The sequence below is a fragment of the Palaemon carinicauda genome, chromosome 1 (genome assembly GCF_036898095.1).
Source record: "Palaemon carinicauda isolate YSFRI2023 chromosome 1, ASM3689809v2, whole genome shotgun sequence".
NCBI classification, from domain to species: domain Eukaryota; kingdom Metazoa; phylum Arthropoda; class Malacostraca; order Decapoda; family Palaemonidae; genus Palaemon; species Palaemon carinicauda.
The window spans coordinates 144,735,394-144,754,393 of record NC_090725.1 but is presented as its reverse complement, the minus strand read 5'-3'; the positions used below and the strand labels follow the sequence as shown (position 1 = coordinate 144,754,393).

The window sequence follows — 19,000 nt, the reverse complement described above, 5'->3', positions numbered from 1 at the left end:
AACATGTGTTTATTATAGATTCCAATCTGATTAAACCTATTTATTTGTAAAGTAATGGGAATAAAAAAAAAAGCCTCTCTAAAAGGAGAATGAAACAGAACAGGGACAATATTATATAAATCTACCATGGACATATGACAATAAAACAATCTCCAATAGATTTAGTAGATTTGAGAACAAAGCCCTCACAAGGATAGTGGGAGTTAAATGGCAGGACAGGATTAGAAATAAAACTATAAGAGAGATTACCCAAGTGCCATATGTGGATAAGATCATGATGAGGGGTAGATGGAGATGGTTTGGACATGCTCTTCGCACTCCCTAAGAGAGATTAGTTCACCAAACGTTCAGCTGGGCTCTACCAGGCACAAGAAGAGTTGGAAGACCCAGGCCTACAAGGCTGAGGATTATGAAGCGCAAAGTAGGAGATGATGAAAGGATAAGTGTTGATTTTAAAGCTCAAGATAGACGACTGGCAAAATCTAACAGAGGCCCTTTGCGTCAATAGATGTAGGAGGAGATGATGATGATGATGATGAAATATCTAGGTGAAAAAAAAAACTTTACTCACTTATTGTTCATGAGATTATGATCTAAAATATAGATTTTCAAGCCTGGTTGAAATGGTGGGGGACATTTAGAGACATACAATATTTGGAGAACTGGATATTGGGCAACTTGTTGTATGTTTATATCTGCGATCTCATTTCCTGCCAGGTTCAGCTTCTCAAGATGTTCCATGGACTGATAGCAAACTGGTGCAAATTTTTCGATCTGTAACAGATATGAAAAAAAAAAAAAAAAAAAAAAAAAAAAAAACACTTAGATAAAAAACCCACAGATATTGGCAAGCTGTATTTTACACTTTTCCATCATTTACAATGGAGTATACTATGAAATATAATCAAAACTTGACTTCTAAAGAAAATATAAATCTGAAGAAAGCATATACATCGGATATATTTACCCGATTCCTTGAAAGGTCAAGATCACGCACAGGCGACAACAACAAGCAACCATTTTTCGTATAGTTTTGAAGGACGTTGTCGTTCAAGCTTATTTTTTCCATATTTTGAGGGAAACAAGATCTGACATCTTTGCCATATGTTTCTGATAAACAATGGCATTTTGGTTTCATTGTATCAACGGAAACTGTTTGGGTTTAAAATAAATATAAATATCATCAGTTATGGAAAAAGTACCCTACATCTAGAGTATTATCATTATCACTAGCAAAGTTACAGTCCTACTTGGACAAGCAGGTTGCTATAAGCCCAAGGCCTCCAACAAGGAAAAATAGCCCAGTGAGGAAAGGAAATAAGTAAATAAATAAACTAGACCTACTCTAGAAGTAATGAACAATCAAAATAAAATGTTTTAAGAAAAGTAACAACATTAGAATAGATCTTTAATATATAAACTATAAAGAGATATTTAGGTCAGCCTATTCAACATAAAGAAAAAAAAACTTTGCTGCAAGTTTAAACTTTTGAAGTTCCTCTGATAACTAGTACTACGAGCAGAATGGTGTTGTCTGGGCATATCTGAACAAAGGATTGTCAGTATTATGAAAATGTAATGCAACATGAATAAATAACTAAGAGAATGACAATTCCAGAGATTAATATCTAGATCAGGAATAAGAAATTTAACATATCATAAGCTCTTGTCCAACTAATTATTATTATCATTATTATTATTATTATTATTATTATTATTATTATTATTATTATTATTATTATTATTATTATTATTATTATTATTAGCTAAGCTACACCCTTAATTGGGAAAGCAGGATGTTATAAGGCCAAGGCCTCTAACATTGAAAAAATAGCCCAGTGGATAAACGAAACAAGGAAATTAATAAACTAAAAGAGTAGTAATGGGTGATTAAAATGAACTATTTTAAGATCAGTAACAACATTGAAATAGATCTTTCAAATATAACTATAAAAGCTTAAAACAACAGGAGACAAGAAATAAGATAATGGTCCCCAGTGTACCCTCCAGCAAAACTGTACTGAAAGACAGTGGAAAACCCTGGTAGAGATGCCATGGCACTACCCAAGACTAGAGTACAATGGTTTAATTTTGGATTGTCCTTCTCCTAGGAGAAGTGCTTATCATAACCAAAGATTCTCTTCTACCCTTACCAAGAGGAAGGTAGCCACGGGAAATTATAATGCAGTAGTAAACCCCTTGAGCGAAGAGGAATTGTTTGGTAATCTCAGGGCTATCAGGTGTAGAAGGATTAAGGAGAATATGAAAAGAATAGGCTAGAGTATTCGCTGTATGTGTAGGCAAAGTAAAAATGAGCCATAACCAGAGAGAGGGGTCCAATGTAGTATTGACTGGCCAAGGAAAGATGAGATTCAGCAGCTGAATAACAGACAGGAGAAAAAATACTTGAAACAAGGCAGAATGAAAGTATTAAAACCTTTCTGGATCACTGAAAACCTTAAAAGACTTTCAATAAGCCATTCTTTTTTTTTGCAATTGAAACAGAAACAGACCGAATGTGTTATCAAAAGTAAATTTTCTATCAAGAATCACAGATAAAATTTCAAGAGTCGTATAGTGTTAAAGAAACATTATCAATGTTGAGGTCTGGAGGTTGAGGAGCCCCTGTCTTCAACCTTCTAAACCCATGCTTTGAGTTTTGTTAGGGTTCAACTTCATGCCCCATAATATGCACCAAACACTAATTTCAGCTAGGTCTCTATTAAGGGATTCAGCAACATCACATCTATATTTAGGAGAGGGAATTGAAGCAAAGAGAGTAGCATCATCTGCATATGCAACGAGGTTGTTTTATAGGTCAAACGACATGCCATAAGTATAAAGCATGTAGTATTGAAAGTAATGAGCCAAGAATATTACCCTGAGGAAAACCAGATATCACATTCCTATACTCACTATGGTACCCATCGACAGCAACTTTGCTATCTATTACCCTTCCAAAGATGATAGGCCTCCTGCTCTTTCATATAAGCACATCTGCAATCCTCACAGAGCCAAGGTTTGTCTTTTATTCAGTACTTTAGCATATATTAATTATGTTGACCATATTCTCATTCCAAAGAACAACAGGCTCAAAATTTCTACACAATTGTGACTAATTATAATTTGCAAGATCATTCCAGTCTGTTTGAGATTTTATATAGATCTTACATAAGTATGACACATTAAGGACAGGCTGCCCAGTCTTAACTACTAATAAAATTAGGGCATAATTAGATGTTATAACACCAGGGGAGTAAGTGTATACTAGGTCCAAGCAGTTAGCAAACATGTGAGTAGCTTCACTTATGATTTGCTCACAGCCTGTTTCAGAGGTAAAAACTAAGTCTCTTAAGCCATAGCGATCAGTAGGAGAAAAAGAATTTAACCAATCCCTATGGTAAGCGTTGAAAACATCAACAAGAACAAAAGAGGCCTTTCTATCATCTTCTTGTATCTTAGCTATAATGGTTAGAAGACAATCAAAGATAGAAATATCCAAGTCTGGATTGCAGTAGACCAAAAACAAATAGAAGTTGTTATGCCTGTCACAAACATTTATTACTTGAATCTCGTGACATCCACATTCACAGCAGGACTTATGAGAAGCAGGGTTCCCAGTCCTAATTTGGACTGCTATTCCTCTTGCCCTAGGAATGCTATCCCCTTTAAAAATTATTGGTTTCCCAAAACTTGGAATAAAAAGCTCAGATCAGTGTTTCATTTGGGAAACCAAAGTTTCTGAACATTGTAAGATGAGGCTGCTTGCAGCGCCTAAGCTCCGCCCACATAAGTGACGTCATTGTCTACGTCACGGGCTATCTGTATTTCCTTCCGCTGTGCATGATGCAGCAGCGTCAGTTGCAATGAAGATAAGAAACCACGCTGACTGTCATTTCTTGATCCTGCCTAGTTTAAGATCTAACATGGCGCAGTGAGTAGGATATTAAGAGGACCTACTGTAATAACCGTGGCACAGCATGGCACCACCATCGAGACGACCCTCTTTTGCATCCCCTAGGGGCAGGATTGCAAGAACAGGAACCTTTGGAACCGGCGTCAGGATGTCGCCGGCTTCCGTGTTGCAGGCTCACCAAGTGCTGCAAACCCAGCAACAATCCATCCAGAATCTTCAGGCCGAGATAACAGCGTTGTCACTCCGGGGTACCAACGTCCCCCAACCAAGGATCCCTTCATCTGCAGCTCCGGAAAAGTGCGAGGCTGAGGTGTCCCCTGCAGCCTTCAGGTCTTGGAAACGGTCAATGGAGTGTTGGTTGCAACTGTGTAAGTTGAAGCCTATCGAGGCAGTTCACCATATAAGGCTTCATTGTGTTCCGATATTGCAACGTGCCCTCGATTCTAGGTATACTGACGCCCAGTGGAGTGCCCTGTCTACTGAAGGGGCATTTAATGCGGTTAAGCAAATGGTAGTGAAAGCTTCTAACCAAGCGGTGCAGTGGCTCGAGTTTTTTGATTTGGCCCAAGAGCCTAGTGAGTCCTTTAATGATTATTTTATCAAGTGTACGCAAAAGGCTACTGATTGTGCATTCACATGCCCTAATTGTAATCATGATTTATCCGAATATATGCTTTTGCGCAAGCTCATGGTAGGCCTAAGTGATAAAGTGCTCAAAAGGCAAGTGTTTCAATCATGCAATAATATCCGTGATATCGATTCCCTTAGAGTCATGTGCAGTGCATTCGAGGGCGCCCGTGACGACGCCCTTCGTAATAGGGCATGGCTTAGCAGCTCCCCTAGAGCGGCTGCTCTCGGTGTGTTCGAGGAGGAACACGAGGTGGAGGTGGCAGCTGCCCTTGCTAAGTGTGACAGGAGTACCTCTGTAAAAGTACAATTGCGTCTGTGTGGTAATTGTGGTACTCGTCATAGCCCTGGGTATTCTTCATGTCCCGCAAGAAGAACGACATGTTACGGGTGTGGTAAAACTGGTCACCTGAAGAAGTGTTGCAGAGGGCGGAGTGTCAGGAATAACGTTAGTGGTCTGGCCGAGGAGTCGGACATAGCGGGTGCAGTGATTGCAGTAGTCGTGGCGGCAGAGGCAAGGTTGCGGAATGGGCCCTCCCCACAACCCACTATTCGTGTTGATGTATGCTTGGCCAACTTGGGAGAGTGGTCCCGCGTCCGAGCGGTGCCGGACACTGGTGCCCAGGTTTGTGTTGCAGGACCCGCTATTCTTGCGATGTTGAACATAAAACCAGCTAAGCTGAGGTTAAAGGGAGGATTGCGAGACTTCGCCAACCTGCATCTGAAGTGTTTAGGTTCAACCTCTTGCACCATAGAATACAAGGGGAGGCATACAACTCAGGAAGTATACTTCGTAAAGTCCTCCATTGATTTTTATTTATCCCTGGATGCTTGCAAGAAACTTGGTCTTGTGCTGGAAACGTTTCCTAACCACGCTCCCTTCACGGACTCTGCCCCCGCAGCAGCTAGTACAACCCTTACATTAGCGGAAGCAACTGATCAACCCGTGAGACCGTCGGCTATTCCGTTTCCCCCTAGTGAGGAGAATATTGCCAGATTAGAAAACTGGTTATTAGCCCATTTTTCAAGTACGACTTTCAACACCGAGAGAGAACCCCTCCCGGTAATGGATGGGGAACCCCACCGTATTCACTTATTACCTGATGCAGTTCCTTACGCATGCCACACACCTGCGTCGGTACCTAAGCACTGGGAAAAGGAGGTGAAAGCCCAGTTGGAGGAGGACGTCAAGAGAGGGGTCCTACAAAGAGCTCTCCCCCTGGAGAGCCCACGGAATGGTGTTCACGTATGGTGGTCGTGGCAAAGAAAACGGGGCAACCCAGACGTACGGTCGACTACCAAAAACTTAATGCAAGTTGTAGAAGGGAGACGCACCATACCCCTACGCCCTTCGATATGGTATCCAGCATTCCCCTTTGCTCATACAAGACTGTGGCCGACGCCTATTGGGGATTTCACCAGGTAGAACTGGACAAGGAGAGCATACCCCTAACCACGTTCATTACACCTTGGGGTAGGTACCAATACCAAAGGACACCAATGGGACATTGTTCTGCCTCCGACGCATATACACGCCGTTTCGATGATGCCATTGAAGAAGTACCCAGGAAGTTTAAGTGTGTGGACGATACACTTCTGTACGATTCGAGCGTAGAAAGCGCCTTTTGGCATGTGTACGACTTCCTTACTGTCTGTGCATACAAGGGCATCACTTTGAAACCAGAAAAATTCAAGTTTTGCAAGAAAGAAGTGGAATTTGTCGGATTCGACGTCGGTTGGGACTCCTACAAGCCTTCAGAAGATTATTTATCTGCCATAAAACGTTTTTCTATGCCCCAAAAGCCCACAATATCCGACATCAGGTCATGGTATGGTTTTGTCAATCAGCTGGCCCCCTTCCTGACAACGGCGCCCATCATGACCCACTTTAGAGACCTGCTGAAGAAGCCCTCGGGCAAACAGGTTTATTGGGATGAGTACCTTCAGGAAAAGTTTCGTCAAGTGCAAGACATCGTCTGCAAGTTGGCCAAGGACGGCCTCACCTACTACGATAAGCTGCAGCCGACTGTTGCAGTCACTGACTGGAGTAAGGAGGGGGTGGGCTTTGTCATCCTCCAACAATATTGCAGTTGCACCTCCGTCGAAACCCCCTTCTGTTGTAGAGATGGTTGGAGAATAGCACTTTGCGGCAGTCGGTTCCTCACGCCCGCCGAGTCTGGGTATGCAGCTGTGGAGGGGGAAGCCCTTGCAGTGGCTTGGTGCTTAAAAAAGGCAAGGTTGTTCTTATTGGGCTGCCCGAACTTAACCATTGTCACGGACCACCGCCCCTTAGTCAAGTTACTAGGCAATAGGAGTCTCGGCGACATTACCAACCCCAGACTGTTTAGATTAAAGGAGAAAACATTATTGTATAATTTCAACGTTAAATACCTACCAGGCAAGAGAAATCATGCTGCTGACTTTCTCTGTCGTTTTCCTACCCTGAGGACGACGCCAGATGGACAGGATGCGAGCTTCAACGAAGAATTAACGATTGCCATGGTGTCAGCAATCGCAGAAAACCTACAGGAGCAGTGCACTATAGACGAGAAAACTGTTGAAGAGGCAGCCCTGGACGACCCAGCATATCAGCTGCTAGTCGCTCGAGTGAATGCAGGGGATTGGAACCCGAAGAAATCTCAAGAAATTGCATGTTTGAGGCCCTTCTACGGCATCAGAGAACGTCTCTCTATATCTGGTAACCTGGTCACATACTGTTTCAACGACAACTGCATCCGCCTTGTCATTCCCGAAGGGCTCCGTCACCAGATAACCGCCAACCTCCATGCTGGACATCAAGGCCTAGATACAATGTTGAGGAGAGCGAGACATTCGGTCTATTGGCCAGGCATCGAGGGTGACCTCCAGCATCATCGTTCACGATGTACATCGTGCGACGCCCACGCACCATCACTTCCTGCCGAAGTCATGAAAATGACCCCTGCCCCAGAGTATCCGTTCCAACAGACTGTCATGGACCTGTTTCAGCTCAAAGGACGCATGTATATGGCATATTGTGACAGGCTTACAGGCTGGCTAGAAATAGCCCACTTCCCCAATGGCACCTCGTCTGCAAAGGTCATGACAAAACTTAGGCATTACTTCACTCGATGGGGAGCACCCGAACAATTGTCTACCGACGGCGGCACCAACCTGGTGAGTGAAGAGATGATGACCTTCTACAGGAGATGGAGAGTTGACATACGCTTATCATCGGCCCACTATCCGCAGTCAAATGGGAGAGCCGAGGCCGCGGTTAAGTCCGCGAAAAGGATAATTAGAACAAGTATCAGTGGGACTGGAAGCCTCGATAACGACAAGGTATCATTGGCCATGCTACAATACCTGAACACACCTTTAAGAGGTATAAATAAATCTCCGGCGCAACTGGCAACTGGGAGACAGTTACGGGATGGTGTACCGACTGCAAAACTCAACTATATGATAGACCAACATTGGAGAAAATCCATTAGAAAAAGAGAACTTCAAGTAGCAGAGAAAAATGAGAAGATAATCGAAAGCGGCAGCGACAGGAGGCTAACGCCCTTACAGCCAGGCACTCACGTTAGGATTCAGAACCAGATGACCAAGGCCTGGGACAGGCTGGGAATCATAGTCGAGCAACGACCTCATAGACAGTACGTCGTGACTCTAGATGGTAGTGGGCGTCCGTCCATAAGGAACAGAAGACACCTCAAGGTCACTGAACTGCCCGTCAATGAGACAAGAGGAGCCACTCCTACCGACGACGAAGTGGGTCATGAGCCTAAGTTTCCCCCATCAGCGCCAGAGGTACGGCCTCCTAGGAAGAGAGAGGCCCCTGCCAGGATGAACGATTATGTTTAATTATCTCTGCTTTGATCTTGCATTTATAAAATGAAAAATTCTGTTTTATTTTACTGCACTTAGACGTGCATTGATTTCATTTACAAAATTATATTTTGTAGGAAATTTTAAGTTAGGTTGGTGTTGCATTCACGACTCAATTTTAGTGCACATCTTACAATGCTGATGTAATTATTGTTTCATTGAGGTTACGTTAATGCTGTCGATATTGTTATCTCTCCTCTCTCTCTCTCTCTCTCTCTCTCTCTCTCTCTCTCTCTCTCTCTCTATCTATCTATCTATCCCATCTGAACGTTACCATTAATTATTACGATTATGATTTACCTTATATGTCTGATGTTTTACATTAAGAGAGTAGAGAATTTTGTTTATCATATCTGTTTTTGATATTGTCATTTATAAGTTTTGAAAATATTACCCTCGTAATATTTTGGGAGGGAGATGTAAGATGAGGCTGCTTGCAGCGCCTAAGCTCCGCCCACATAAGTGACGTCATTGTCTACGTCACGGGCTATCTGTATTTCCTTCCGCTGTGCATGATGCAGCAGCGTCAGTTGCAATGAAGATAAGAAACAACGCTGACTGTCATTTCTTGATCCTGCCTAGTTTAAGATCTAACAAACATAAAAGAATATCATACTGTCCAGAGGCATCTGCAAGGTCTTGAATATCGGCATGCAATCCGCGAATATTGCAATACAGTAGATGACACTGGAGAAGTCTAGAATCTACTGGTCCTTGATTTCGCTCAATGTCTCCTGACAGGATAAGAATTAAAAGCAATAAAGGGATTTATCATACTGAAAAACAAACTTAATAATGATAACAACAACAATATGTACAGAAATATATATGTAAAGTGACTGATACAACCCATAGACTAAAGATCGGTTAAAATTGGTCAACATGGCGGAGCCGACACAACATGCAAGGCTAAGTACTTTCCAGAATAGCCACTTCATCTGAATGGAGGACATTTACGGTTGGTTTTGAAAATAAATACTTGCGAGGAAACCAAAGACACAGATAACGAAAAGGCACCCTCTTGATAAACTGCCAGGCATCCATGGCCCATTTAATTAGCCTACCCAAAACACTATTAAAAAAAAGAGGAAGAGAAAACAGCCAGGTTAGTAGAATCATATTTAAAAAATGAAAAAAAAAAATGTGTTGTTAATCCCTACCTCCAAACCTAACTCGGTTACATTTACACAATAGAAAAACCAATGATCAAAACGGATTTTGTGGTCGTGATGGAAGTTCCTTTCGGCAGCTTCCAACTGTATAATATTTCTGCGAGTGATATTATGAGAGAATTACCGTCAGGTATCACGGGGTTCTAACTCCCGGAATGACTATCTGAAGATATCGTGTATAATCAGCTACTAGTAGTTGTATGTCAAAGGCTGTGGTAGTAAATTTCTGTGATATCATCCACCAGTTTTAAATGGCATCTGCATGATTATACAGCAAGAAACCCGTATTGAAATATTGATGGTGTAACTGGTTTTATTATTATTATTATTACTATCCAAGCTACAACCCTAGTTGGAAAAGCAAGATGCTATAAGCCCAGGGGCTCCAACAGGGAAAAACAGCCCAGTGAGGAAAGGAAATAAGGAAATAAATAAATGAAGAGAACAAATTAACAATAAATCATTCTAAAATAAGAAACAACGTCAAAACAGACATGTCATATAATAAACTATCAACAACATCAAAAACAAATATGTCATAAATAAACTATAAAAAGACTATGTCCGCCTGGTCAACAAAAAAGCATTTGCTCCAACTTTGAACTTTTGAAGTTCTACTGATTCAACCACCCGATTAGGAAGATCATTCCACAACTTGGTCACAGCTGGAATAAAACTTCTAGAGTACTGCGTAGTATTGAGCCTCGTGATGGAGAAGGCCTGGCTATTAGAATTAACTGCCTGCCTAGTATTACGAACAGGATAGAATTGTCCAGGGAGATCTGAATTTAAAGGATGGTCAGAGTTGTGAAAAATCTTATGCAACATACATAATGAACTAATTGAACGACGGTGCCAGAGATTAATATCTAGATCAGGAATAAGAAATTTAATAGACCGTAAGTTTCTGTCCAACAAATTAAGATGAGAATCAGCAGCTGAAGACCAGACAGGAGAACAATACTCAAAACAAGGTAGAATGAAAGAATTAAAACACTTCTTCAGAATAGATTGATCACCGAAAATCTTGAAAGACTTTCTCAATAAGCCTATTTTTTGTGAAATTGAAGAAGACACAGACCTTATATGTTTCTCAAAAGTAAATTTACTGTCGAGAATCACACCTAAAATTTTGAAAGAGTCATACATATCTAAAGAAACATTATCAATACTGAGATCCGAATGTTGAGGAACCACCGTCCTTGACCTACTTACAATCATACTTTGAGTTTTGTTAGGATTCAACTTCATACCCCATAATTTGCACCATGCACTAATTCTAGCTAAATCTCTATTAAGGGATTCACCAACCCTAGATCTACATTCAGGGGATGGAATTGATGCAAAGAGAGTTGCATCATCTGCATATGCAACAAGCTTGTTTTCTAGGCCAAACCACATGTCATGTGTATATAGTATGAAAAGTAATGGGCCAAGAACACTACCCTGTGGAACACCGGATATCACATTCCTATAATCACTATGGTGCCCATCAACAACAACTCTTTGAGATCTATTACTTAAAAAATCAGTAATAATGCTAAGAAACGACCCACCCACTCCCAACTGTTTCAGTTTGAAAACAAGGGCCTCGTGATTAACACGGTCAAAGGCAGCACTAAAATCAAGGCCAATCATACGAACTTCCCGACCACAATCAAGGGATTTCTGTACAGCATTGGAGATTGTAAGAAGGGCATCACATGCTCCAAGGCCTTTACGAAAACCAAATTGCAAACTAGGGAGTAGATGATTACCTTCAGCAAACCTATTAAGACGTTTTGCCAGAAGACGTTCAAAAACTTTAGATAATATGGGAGTTATGGAAATTGGGCGGTAATCAGTGGGACTTGAGCTACCACAAACACATTTACATAGAGGAGTAACATTACCAATTCTCCAACTAGTGCTAAAAGCTCCTCTTCTTGCTAACTTGCGCAAAATAACAGATAACTTTGGAGCTAAGAAATCTGCTGTCTTTATAAAAAACAAAGGAAAAATACCATTTGGGTCTACACCTCCATAAGCATCAAGGTCCATCAACAGAGCTTTAATCTCACGAGATCGAAAAGCTAAACTAGTTAGTTTAGCCTCAGGAAAACAGGAATGAGGAAGTTCAAGTTTTTCATTACTCTGTTTACTGTCAAAAACATCAGCCAAAAGGGTTGCCTTTTCCTTTGGACAGTGAGTGACTGAGCCATCTGGTTTAAGTAAAGGAGGAACTGTTGCATCTACACCAAAGAGTGCAGATTTAAGGGTAGACCACCATTTATGTTCCTGAGTTGTACCAGAAAGTGTTTCTTTTATGGTTAAATTGTACTCCTTTTCAGTTGAGGCATAAACTCTCTGAGCAAAAGCTCGAAGCTGAGTATAGTTGTTCCAGGTCAAATCTGATCTGTTACCCTTCCAAAGTTGATAGGCCTCCTGCTTCTCCAAAAAAGCACGTCTACAATCATCATTGAACCACGGTTTGTCCTTCACTCGGTACCTTAGCACACGAGAAGGGATACGCCTATCAATTATGTTGACTAGATTCTCATTCAAAGGGACAAGAGACACCATAATTACTTTCATCCGATAACGATATTAAAAGTTAAGACTTATGGGCGTAAATGCTTCATATTGTAAAATGACTGCCAAATGGTATTCAAGGCTTTGCTTGTGGGTAATAGAAAGCTTTATGTACGAGAAATACTTACTCACTTTACTTTGACGGCTGCTTTACCGGTCCCATACAGCAGGGGGAACCCCACTCTCTACAGGACCTCCACTGTCGTTTCACCTTGTTCGTTCAGAGTAATTAAACGTTTCATATCACGCATTGTTCATTTACTGTTAAATCGTCACTGTTACATGACTGAAGAAATAAGAAAGTCTTCAGTTTCCTCTTGAAAGCCTTAATGTCTTCAATCATTCGGATGTCTCGTGGGAGCTTATTATAGTCTCGGGGCCGCATATGTAAAGGCTCTGGAGCCTACAGTAGACAATATATCTAGGTTCCAATAGTCTGAAACCATCTGTAACTATTCTTGTGTCAACACGATTTGTTGGCTGCGCAATATGTAGCAATTCTCTTAAGTATTTTGGACGACCGGTTCTGATAACTTGGTGGATTATTGTACATATTTCAAATTCAATTCTCGCTTTTATCGGCAGCCAGTGTTAATCAATTAGTATAGGGATGATCCTTTCTCTAGGTGGGACACCTTTTATCAGTCTTGTTCCTCTGCTTATTATGTTCTGTAATTTCTTACGTTGCACTTTTGGTAAATTGTAATAGATGGAGTTGCAGTAGTCAATCCTGGTAATAACAGTTTATGACAAGTTTCTTGACAGAATTTTCATCCAGGTACTTTTTTTATAAACGCAATATTTCTTAGATGATAACCAGCAGTTTTCACATTATATTATTTTTTGGTGCATTGAGAGACAGGTTACAGTCAAGAAATACACCTAGATCTCGAGATTTACTACATATCGGCAATGAGTCATTATGTTTATTTGAATATCACCCGAGCTTCTCACGCTGTTTCTCTTACCCACCACCATGAACTCAGTTTTGTTCTCATTTAATTTTAGTTGTTTAAATGTCATCCATTCACTAACACTATCAAAAAATTAGTTTAGAGTATCAGTAGTGTTATCTATATCATTTATGGAGAAGTAAAATTGTCATTCGCAAATAGTTTGAACGTCACACCATGCCTTTGTAGTATTTTCGATAGACCAATAGAATAGAGGCAGAATAAGATTGGACCAAGTACACTCCCTGGGGTACCTCTTTGTTTAAGGGTTCATATGATGAATAAGAATTTCCAATTTGAAGACAGTAATTTACACCAACCAAGTAGTCTTTTAGGTATTCGAGAGCTTGATCTTCAACGCCGATGGACCGTAGATCATTTAGCTGAAAATCCAGGATGCTATTAGACGAAGGGCTCCAACAGGGAAAAATAGCCCAGTGAGGGTAAAGAGAAAATTATATTGAAAGTAATGAGCAAAGAATATAAAAAATCTTAAGATCAGCAACAAAGTTAAAACAGATCTGTCACATATAAAATATGAAAGAGACTTATGTCAACCTCTTCAACATGAAAACACATTTGCTGTAAGATTGAACTTCTCAAGTTCCACCGGTTCAACGGCCTGATTACGAAGATCTTTCCACAATATGGTCATAGATGGAATAAAACTTCTTGAATACTGAAATACATGAATCTCTACTTGCTATTTTCCCAATGCCATACCCTGGCCTATATCCGACTTTGACTTAGGATATGAAAGTAGGGAAAAATAAGGGCAAAAATTGGATATCTATTTTCTTAAGCGATTACAGCAGGACAGGTGTTAATACTACACGATTTTAAACATACAAGAAGAAAAATGAAGCTTGAAAAAATAACCTCCATTCCTCAACAAGTAAATAACAACATTAAAATGCAAATCTTCAAAACTTACGAATATAGATATTATGAGCAAATTTAAGACTTCCCACTTCTTGTAAGCGGAAGGATGAAAAGAAAATTATTTCCTAAAGAAAATTATATAAATATAAACTAAAAACAAAAATCTGAATTATTGAGGCAACCAATTTTCAATGTCTGATTGATTTTAGAAACATTCTTTAATACTTCAGACATCTTTTTTTATAATGCAATAGACGTCAAAGACGATTTCCTTGATGCCAATTAGATACCAAAGAATCCAAGGAAAAACAAATATTTTCTGAAAAAACTGAGAACTGTAATTCTCTTTTTGTATTCTTCCTAATACTCCAGACCATAAAGAAAACTTGTAAAACGTTGATTGTAATCTACCACTAGAGTTATGGGGTCCTTTGACTGGCCAGACAGTACTACATAGGACCCTTCTCTCTCGTTACGGTTCTTTCCCTTTGCATACACAGACACCGAATAGTCTGGCCTATTCTTTACAGATTCTCCTCTGTCCTCATACACCTGACAAAACTGAGATTTCCAAATAATTCTTCTTCACCCAAGGGGTTAACTACTGCACACTAATCGTTCAGTGGCTACTTTCCTCTTGGTAAGGGTAGAAGAGACTCTTCAGTTAAGGTAAGCAGCTCTTCTAGGAGGACACTCCAAAATCAAACCATTGCTCTCTAGTCTTGGGTAGTGCCATAGCCTCTGTACCATGGTCTTCCACTGTCTTGGGTTAGAGTTCTCTTGCTTGAGGGTACACTCGGGCACACTGTTCTATCTAGTTTCTCTTCCTCTTGTCTTATTAAAGTTTTTATAGTTTATATAGGAAATGTTTATTTTGATGTTACTATTCTTAAAATATTTAATTTTTCCTTGTTTTCTTTCCTCACTGGGCTATTTTCCCTGTTGGGGCCCCTGGACTTAAAGCATCATGCTTTTCCAACTAGGGTTGTAGCTTAGCATTTAATAATAAAAATAATAATTAATAAAGGAAATATAATCAAACTTGAGGACATCATACTTACAGATTTGAGAGAGACTATTGTAACCCACGTTAAGAATTCTAAGTTTGCACCAAACTGGAGATTGGATGCCCTCAAGGGTAGTCAAATTGTTGTTTTGCAAGAGAAGAACCTCAGCCCAGGAAGGTGCCACATAAGGTATAAGTGTGAGACCTGAATAAAGGAAGAATTAGAAATTTTCATGATTAGGACACTCTCAGGCATTTGGGTGGTTATGATCATTTTAACCTATTATTTTCCCATCATAAATGAATTAATTAGAGGAAAACACATTGTCAAAAGATACATTTATTTTATAAAGTAACGAATCATGTTTGTCTTTATAAATTCAATATTTCTATTCATGAGTATGTAAATCTCTCTCTCTCTCTCTCTCTCTCTCTCTCTCTCTCTCTCTCTCTCTCTCTCTCTCTCAACAAAAATTAACATTCAATTTGATATCAAGGAAATACCATGTCACTGACATTTCACTAAAATTCCAGTTATACATTTGTAAACAAATGAAAAACGGTAAAAGATATCGATTGCTCTCCCCAATTTAAAATCCTCCAGTACCTAAATTCCTGCAATCAACAGTCTTCTTCTTGCTATTACACCGGCATCCCGGAGGACACGAAGTTTCAGGGCAATTGGATAAGGCATTTAACTCCATGAAAGAAACCTCTTCCTTCCCAATTACGTGAACGTGGCTGCCTTCTACCCCAATCTTTTTTAACGACTGGAGAAAATTCCAAAGGTGAAACGTTTGGCAGTTTTCGCTAGCTTTTTCAAAGTCATTACCTGCGAAGAATTAATGATTAAAAATATGGAATTTTCATAATGAAATTGATATGAATAAACATTAACTTGGGATAACTTATCTAGCCCTGAATTCCAAATAACGTCCCAAATTTTTTTACGATACTGGCAACCATGACACCACCCATTCTGTACTGCATTTGATAGCACTGATGACTGAGCCGAGAGTTCACACACCTCCGTTGTGTAATACCATAAGGGGGGAAGGATCGGTGGGAATAGCTAATTATCTAGGTAAGTATTATTAATGATCTTATTAATAAAAATTACCTTAGGATAATTTATCTAGCCGGATTATCAACACTGGTTAGAGAACTGGTAGAATTTCCCTTTTTCACAGAATAGGAAAAATAAACAATGATTAAATAAAGAAAGAAAACAGTGAACTTAAACCTAATTAATTCTTACCTGACTCACTGTGAAATACAACTGGGAAGGCCAAAGGAGAATTGAAGGCGGGTCCAAACATACCAACATGAAATGTGAAGGACAATTTCTCATCCAACAACCTCTCCGAGGTTACAAGGAGCATGTTCCTGACTGGAACACCATCCTGACTATGAATAGAAAAGCGCTGAGAGAAGACAGACGACCTGTCCCCAAAAAGAGACCAGGGGAAACTATTCTTTTGGAAACGTGCCAGACGATGACCGAAGAGAAAGTGAACAGGTCTCCTCTGGTGAACAAGTAAGCCTTCAAAAGACTTGGAAACAACTCCAAATAAAGTCAGTGAAATCCTTTTTCATAATTTCCACAGAAAAACCCAAAGCTACCAAATTGAAACCCAATCTCTAGCTTGTCTCGAAGAAAAGGGATCAGTCATAGCAAAGGCCCAATAATGAGTAAGGAGTAATCAAGGAGCTTCAATTTCTATCAAAAGAACGCTTAATCTAGTCCACAGCAGCCAAGAGGAGGAAGCTGTTTGAGTAGATCTGGGCCATGAAGTTGATTCCTAACAAAACTCAAAGTATGATTGTAAGTAGGTCAAGAACAGTGGCTCCTCAACATCCAGATCTCAGTATTAGTAATGTCTCTTGAACTCTATATGACTTAAAATTTTAGGTGTAATTCTAGATAACAAATAGTCTGTAAAATCTTCAATTGCACAAAAAATCGGCTTATTAAGAAAGTCTTATAAGCTTTTCGGTAATCAATCTATACTGAAGAAATATTTTAATTCTTTCATTCTACGTTGTTTTGAATATTGTTCTCCTGTCCGGTCTTCTGCTGCTGATTCTCATCTTAATTTGTTGGATAGGAATTTACGGTCCATCAAATTTTTTATTCCTGATCTAGACATTAATCCATGGCACCGTCGTTCAATTAGTACATTATGTATGTTGTATAAGTTTTTCATAATTCTCACCATCCTTTACATTCAGATCTTCCTGGACAATTCCAACCTGTTCGTAATACTAGGCATGCAGTTAATTCTGATAGCCAGGCCTTCTCCATCATGAGGCCCAATACTACACAGTATTCTAGAAGTTTTATTCCAGCTGTGAACAAGTTGTAGAATGATCTTCCTAATCGGGTAGTTGAATCAGTAGAACTTCAAAAGTTCAAAGTTGCAGCAAATGTTTTTATGTTGAACAGGCTGACAGAAGTCTTTTTATAGTTTATATATGAAATATCTGTTTTGACGTTGTTACTGTTTTTAGAATGATTTATTGTTAATTTGTTCTCATCATTTATTCATTTCCTTATTTCCTTTCCTCACTGGGCTATTTTTCCCTGTTGGAGCCCTTGGGCTTACAGCATCTTGATTTTTCAACTATGGTTGTAGCTTGGTTAGCAATAATGATAATAATAATAATAAGACGTGGGGTGATATTGGGTGATCTTGTGACAGCCTTTTGATACAAAAGAAATTCCAACCATTGGAAAACTGATATTGGTAGAAATATTAAAAAGCAATATAAGGTAAGGTTGCCCAAGGGCCACATATTAAAAGATTTGGCTTCCTGCACAAAACGGAGGTAGAGAATCACCCAAAAGGGATCGAACTCCGGGTTTGGCCTGAGGCGGGTGGGTTTCATCAAAAGGCGTATCATCCACAAATCAATAAATTCCCTCCCAGAACTTAAAGAGGGAAGAAAAACTTTTCCTCCCATAGTTAACCAACTTAGCTACTTTAGCAGAGACGTCTGATCTAACTTGTGCAACTCTCTTTGCAAAAGGAAAATGTAATGGAGTACATGACTGTGATGGGCCTTCCCATAAGATCCTTTCAATAAGACAACAAGAGGAAGGGTGGGGGTGTTAACAGACATTCGGTTTAGCTTGAGGGAGAAACCCTAACATAAAATTAAAAAATCTTGTTAAAATCTGTATCCTGTTCCTTGTCCAGGGGATCTGCGAGCTCTGAGCTTCTTGATCTAACTTCATCCTCCCCTTCCTCGTCTGAACCGGACTCATAATCTAAACCTTCCTTTGCCGCCTTGGTTAAGGATTGATGATTAAATAACCTGGGTCTAATACTAGGTCATAAACCCTCTAACCTCTCTTAAATGCTCTCTGGCACTGCTACATGAACATTACAGGATTTGTTAGGTAATCTACCATCAGTCACTAACCCAGACCTGTTACCCACTAGGCCTATGCCAAGATGTGATTCACAAAACAAGGGATCTGTCGTACCTTTACCTTGGGTACCATCAATAGGTACCTGACGGGGAGAAGAATGGGAATCAGCAAGATTATTAAACATTTGAATAAAAGCTAATTCCAACTTTTCTGTTAACTTGTTAAACTTAAAAGTTATATCCTTGTGTAACTTTGTTGTAAAACCTCTAACTTCTGTCACCCAAGCAGACTCTAAAGAATTAAACCTAGTATCTATAACAGACGAATCAACGGGCAAGCCGGTTGAAAGGGAGGGGGAGGAGCGAGTCGTGATCGGAATCTCGAGTAACCAAGGGGGAAGAGCCAGAGGGCCAAAAATAAAGGTCCAATATATCATCGTTACCATTGCATTTTTTCGTTTCTCTGAAAACTCTATTTTAATGCATTATCTTTTATTGCTTGATATACGCAGCCATTTTACCATTAGGCCGAGAACAACACAACTTGCAGTGGGAAGAAGATTAAAGACATCACCTCTGCAACTAGCACAATTCTCATGTGGGTAATATTTTTTCACAACTGATGCCA

At 39.8% G+C, this 19,000-nt stretch overlaps 1 protein-coding gene across 1 annotated transcript in view; it reads right to left on the bottom strand.

The window, feature by feature from the left end:
- The window catches only part of LOC137652371 (probable serine/threonine-protein kinase DDB_G0278509), a 147,767-nt gene that overhangs the window by 41,855 nt on the left and 86,912 nt on the right, over positions 1 to 19,000 (bottom strand). Inside the window, 4 exon segments of the mRNA XM_068385743.1 lie at positions 572 to 774; positions 968 to 1,152; positions 15,053 to 15,202; positions 15,605 to 15,829. Coding sequence (XP_068241844.1) covers positions 572 to 774; positions 968 to 1,152; positions 15,053 to 15,202; positions 15,605 to 15,829 — 763 coding nt within the window.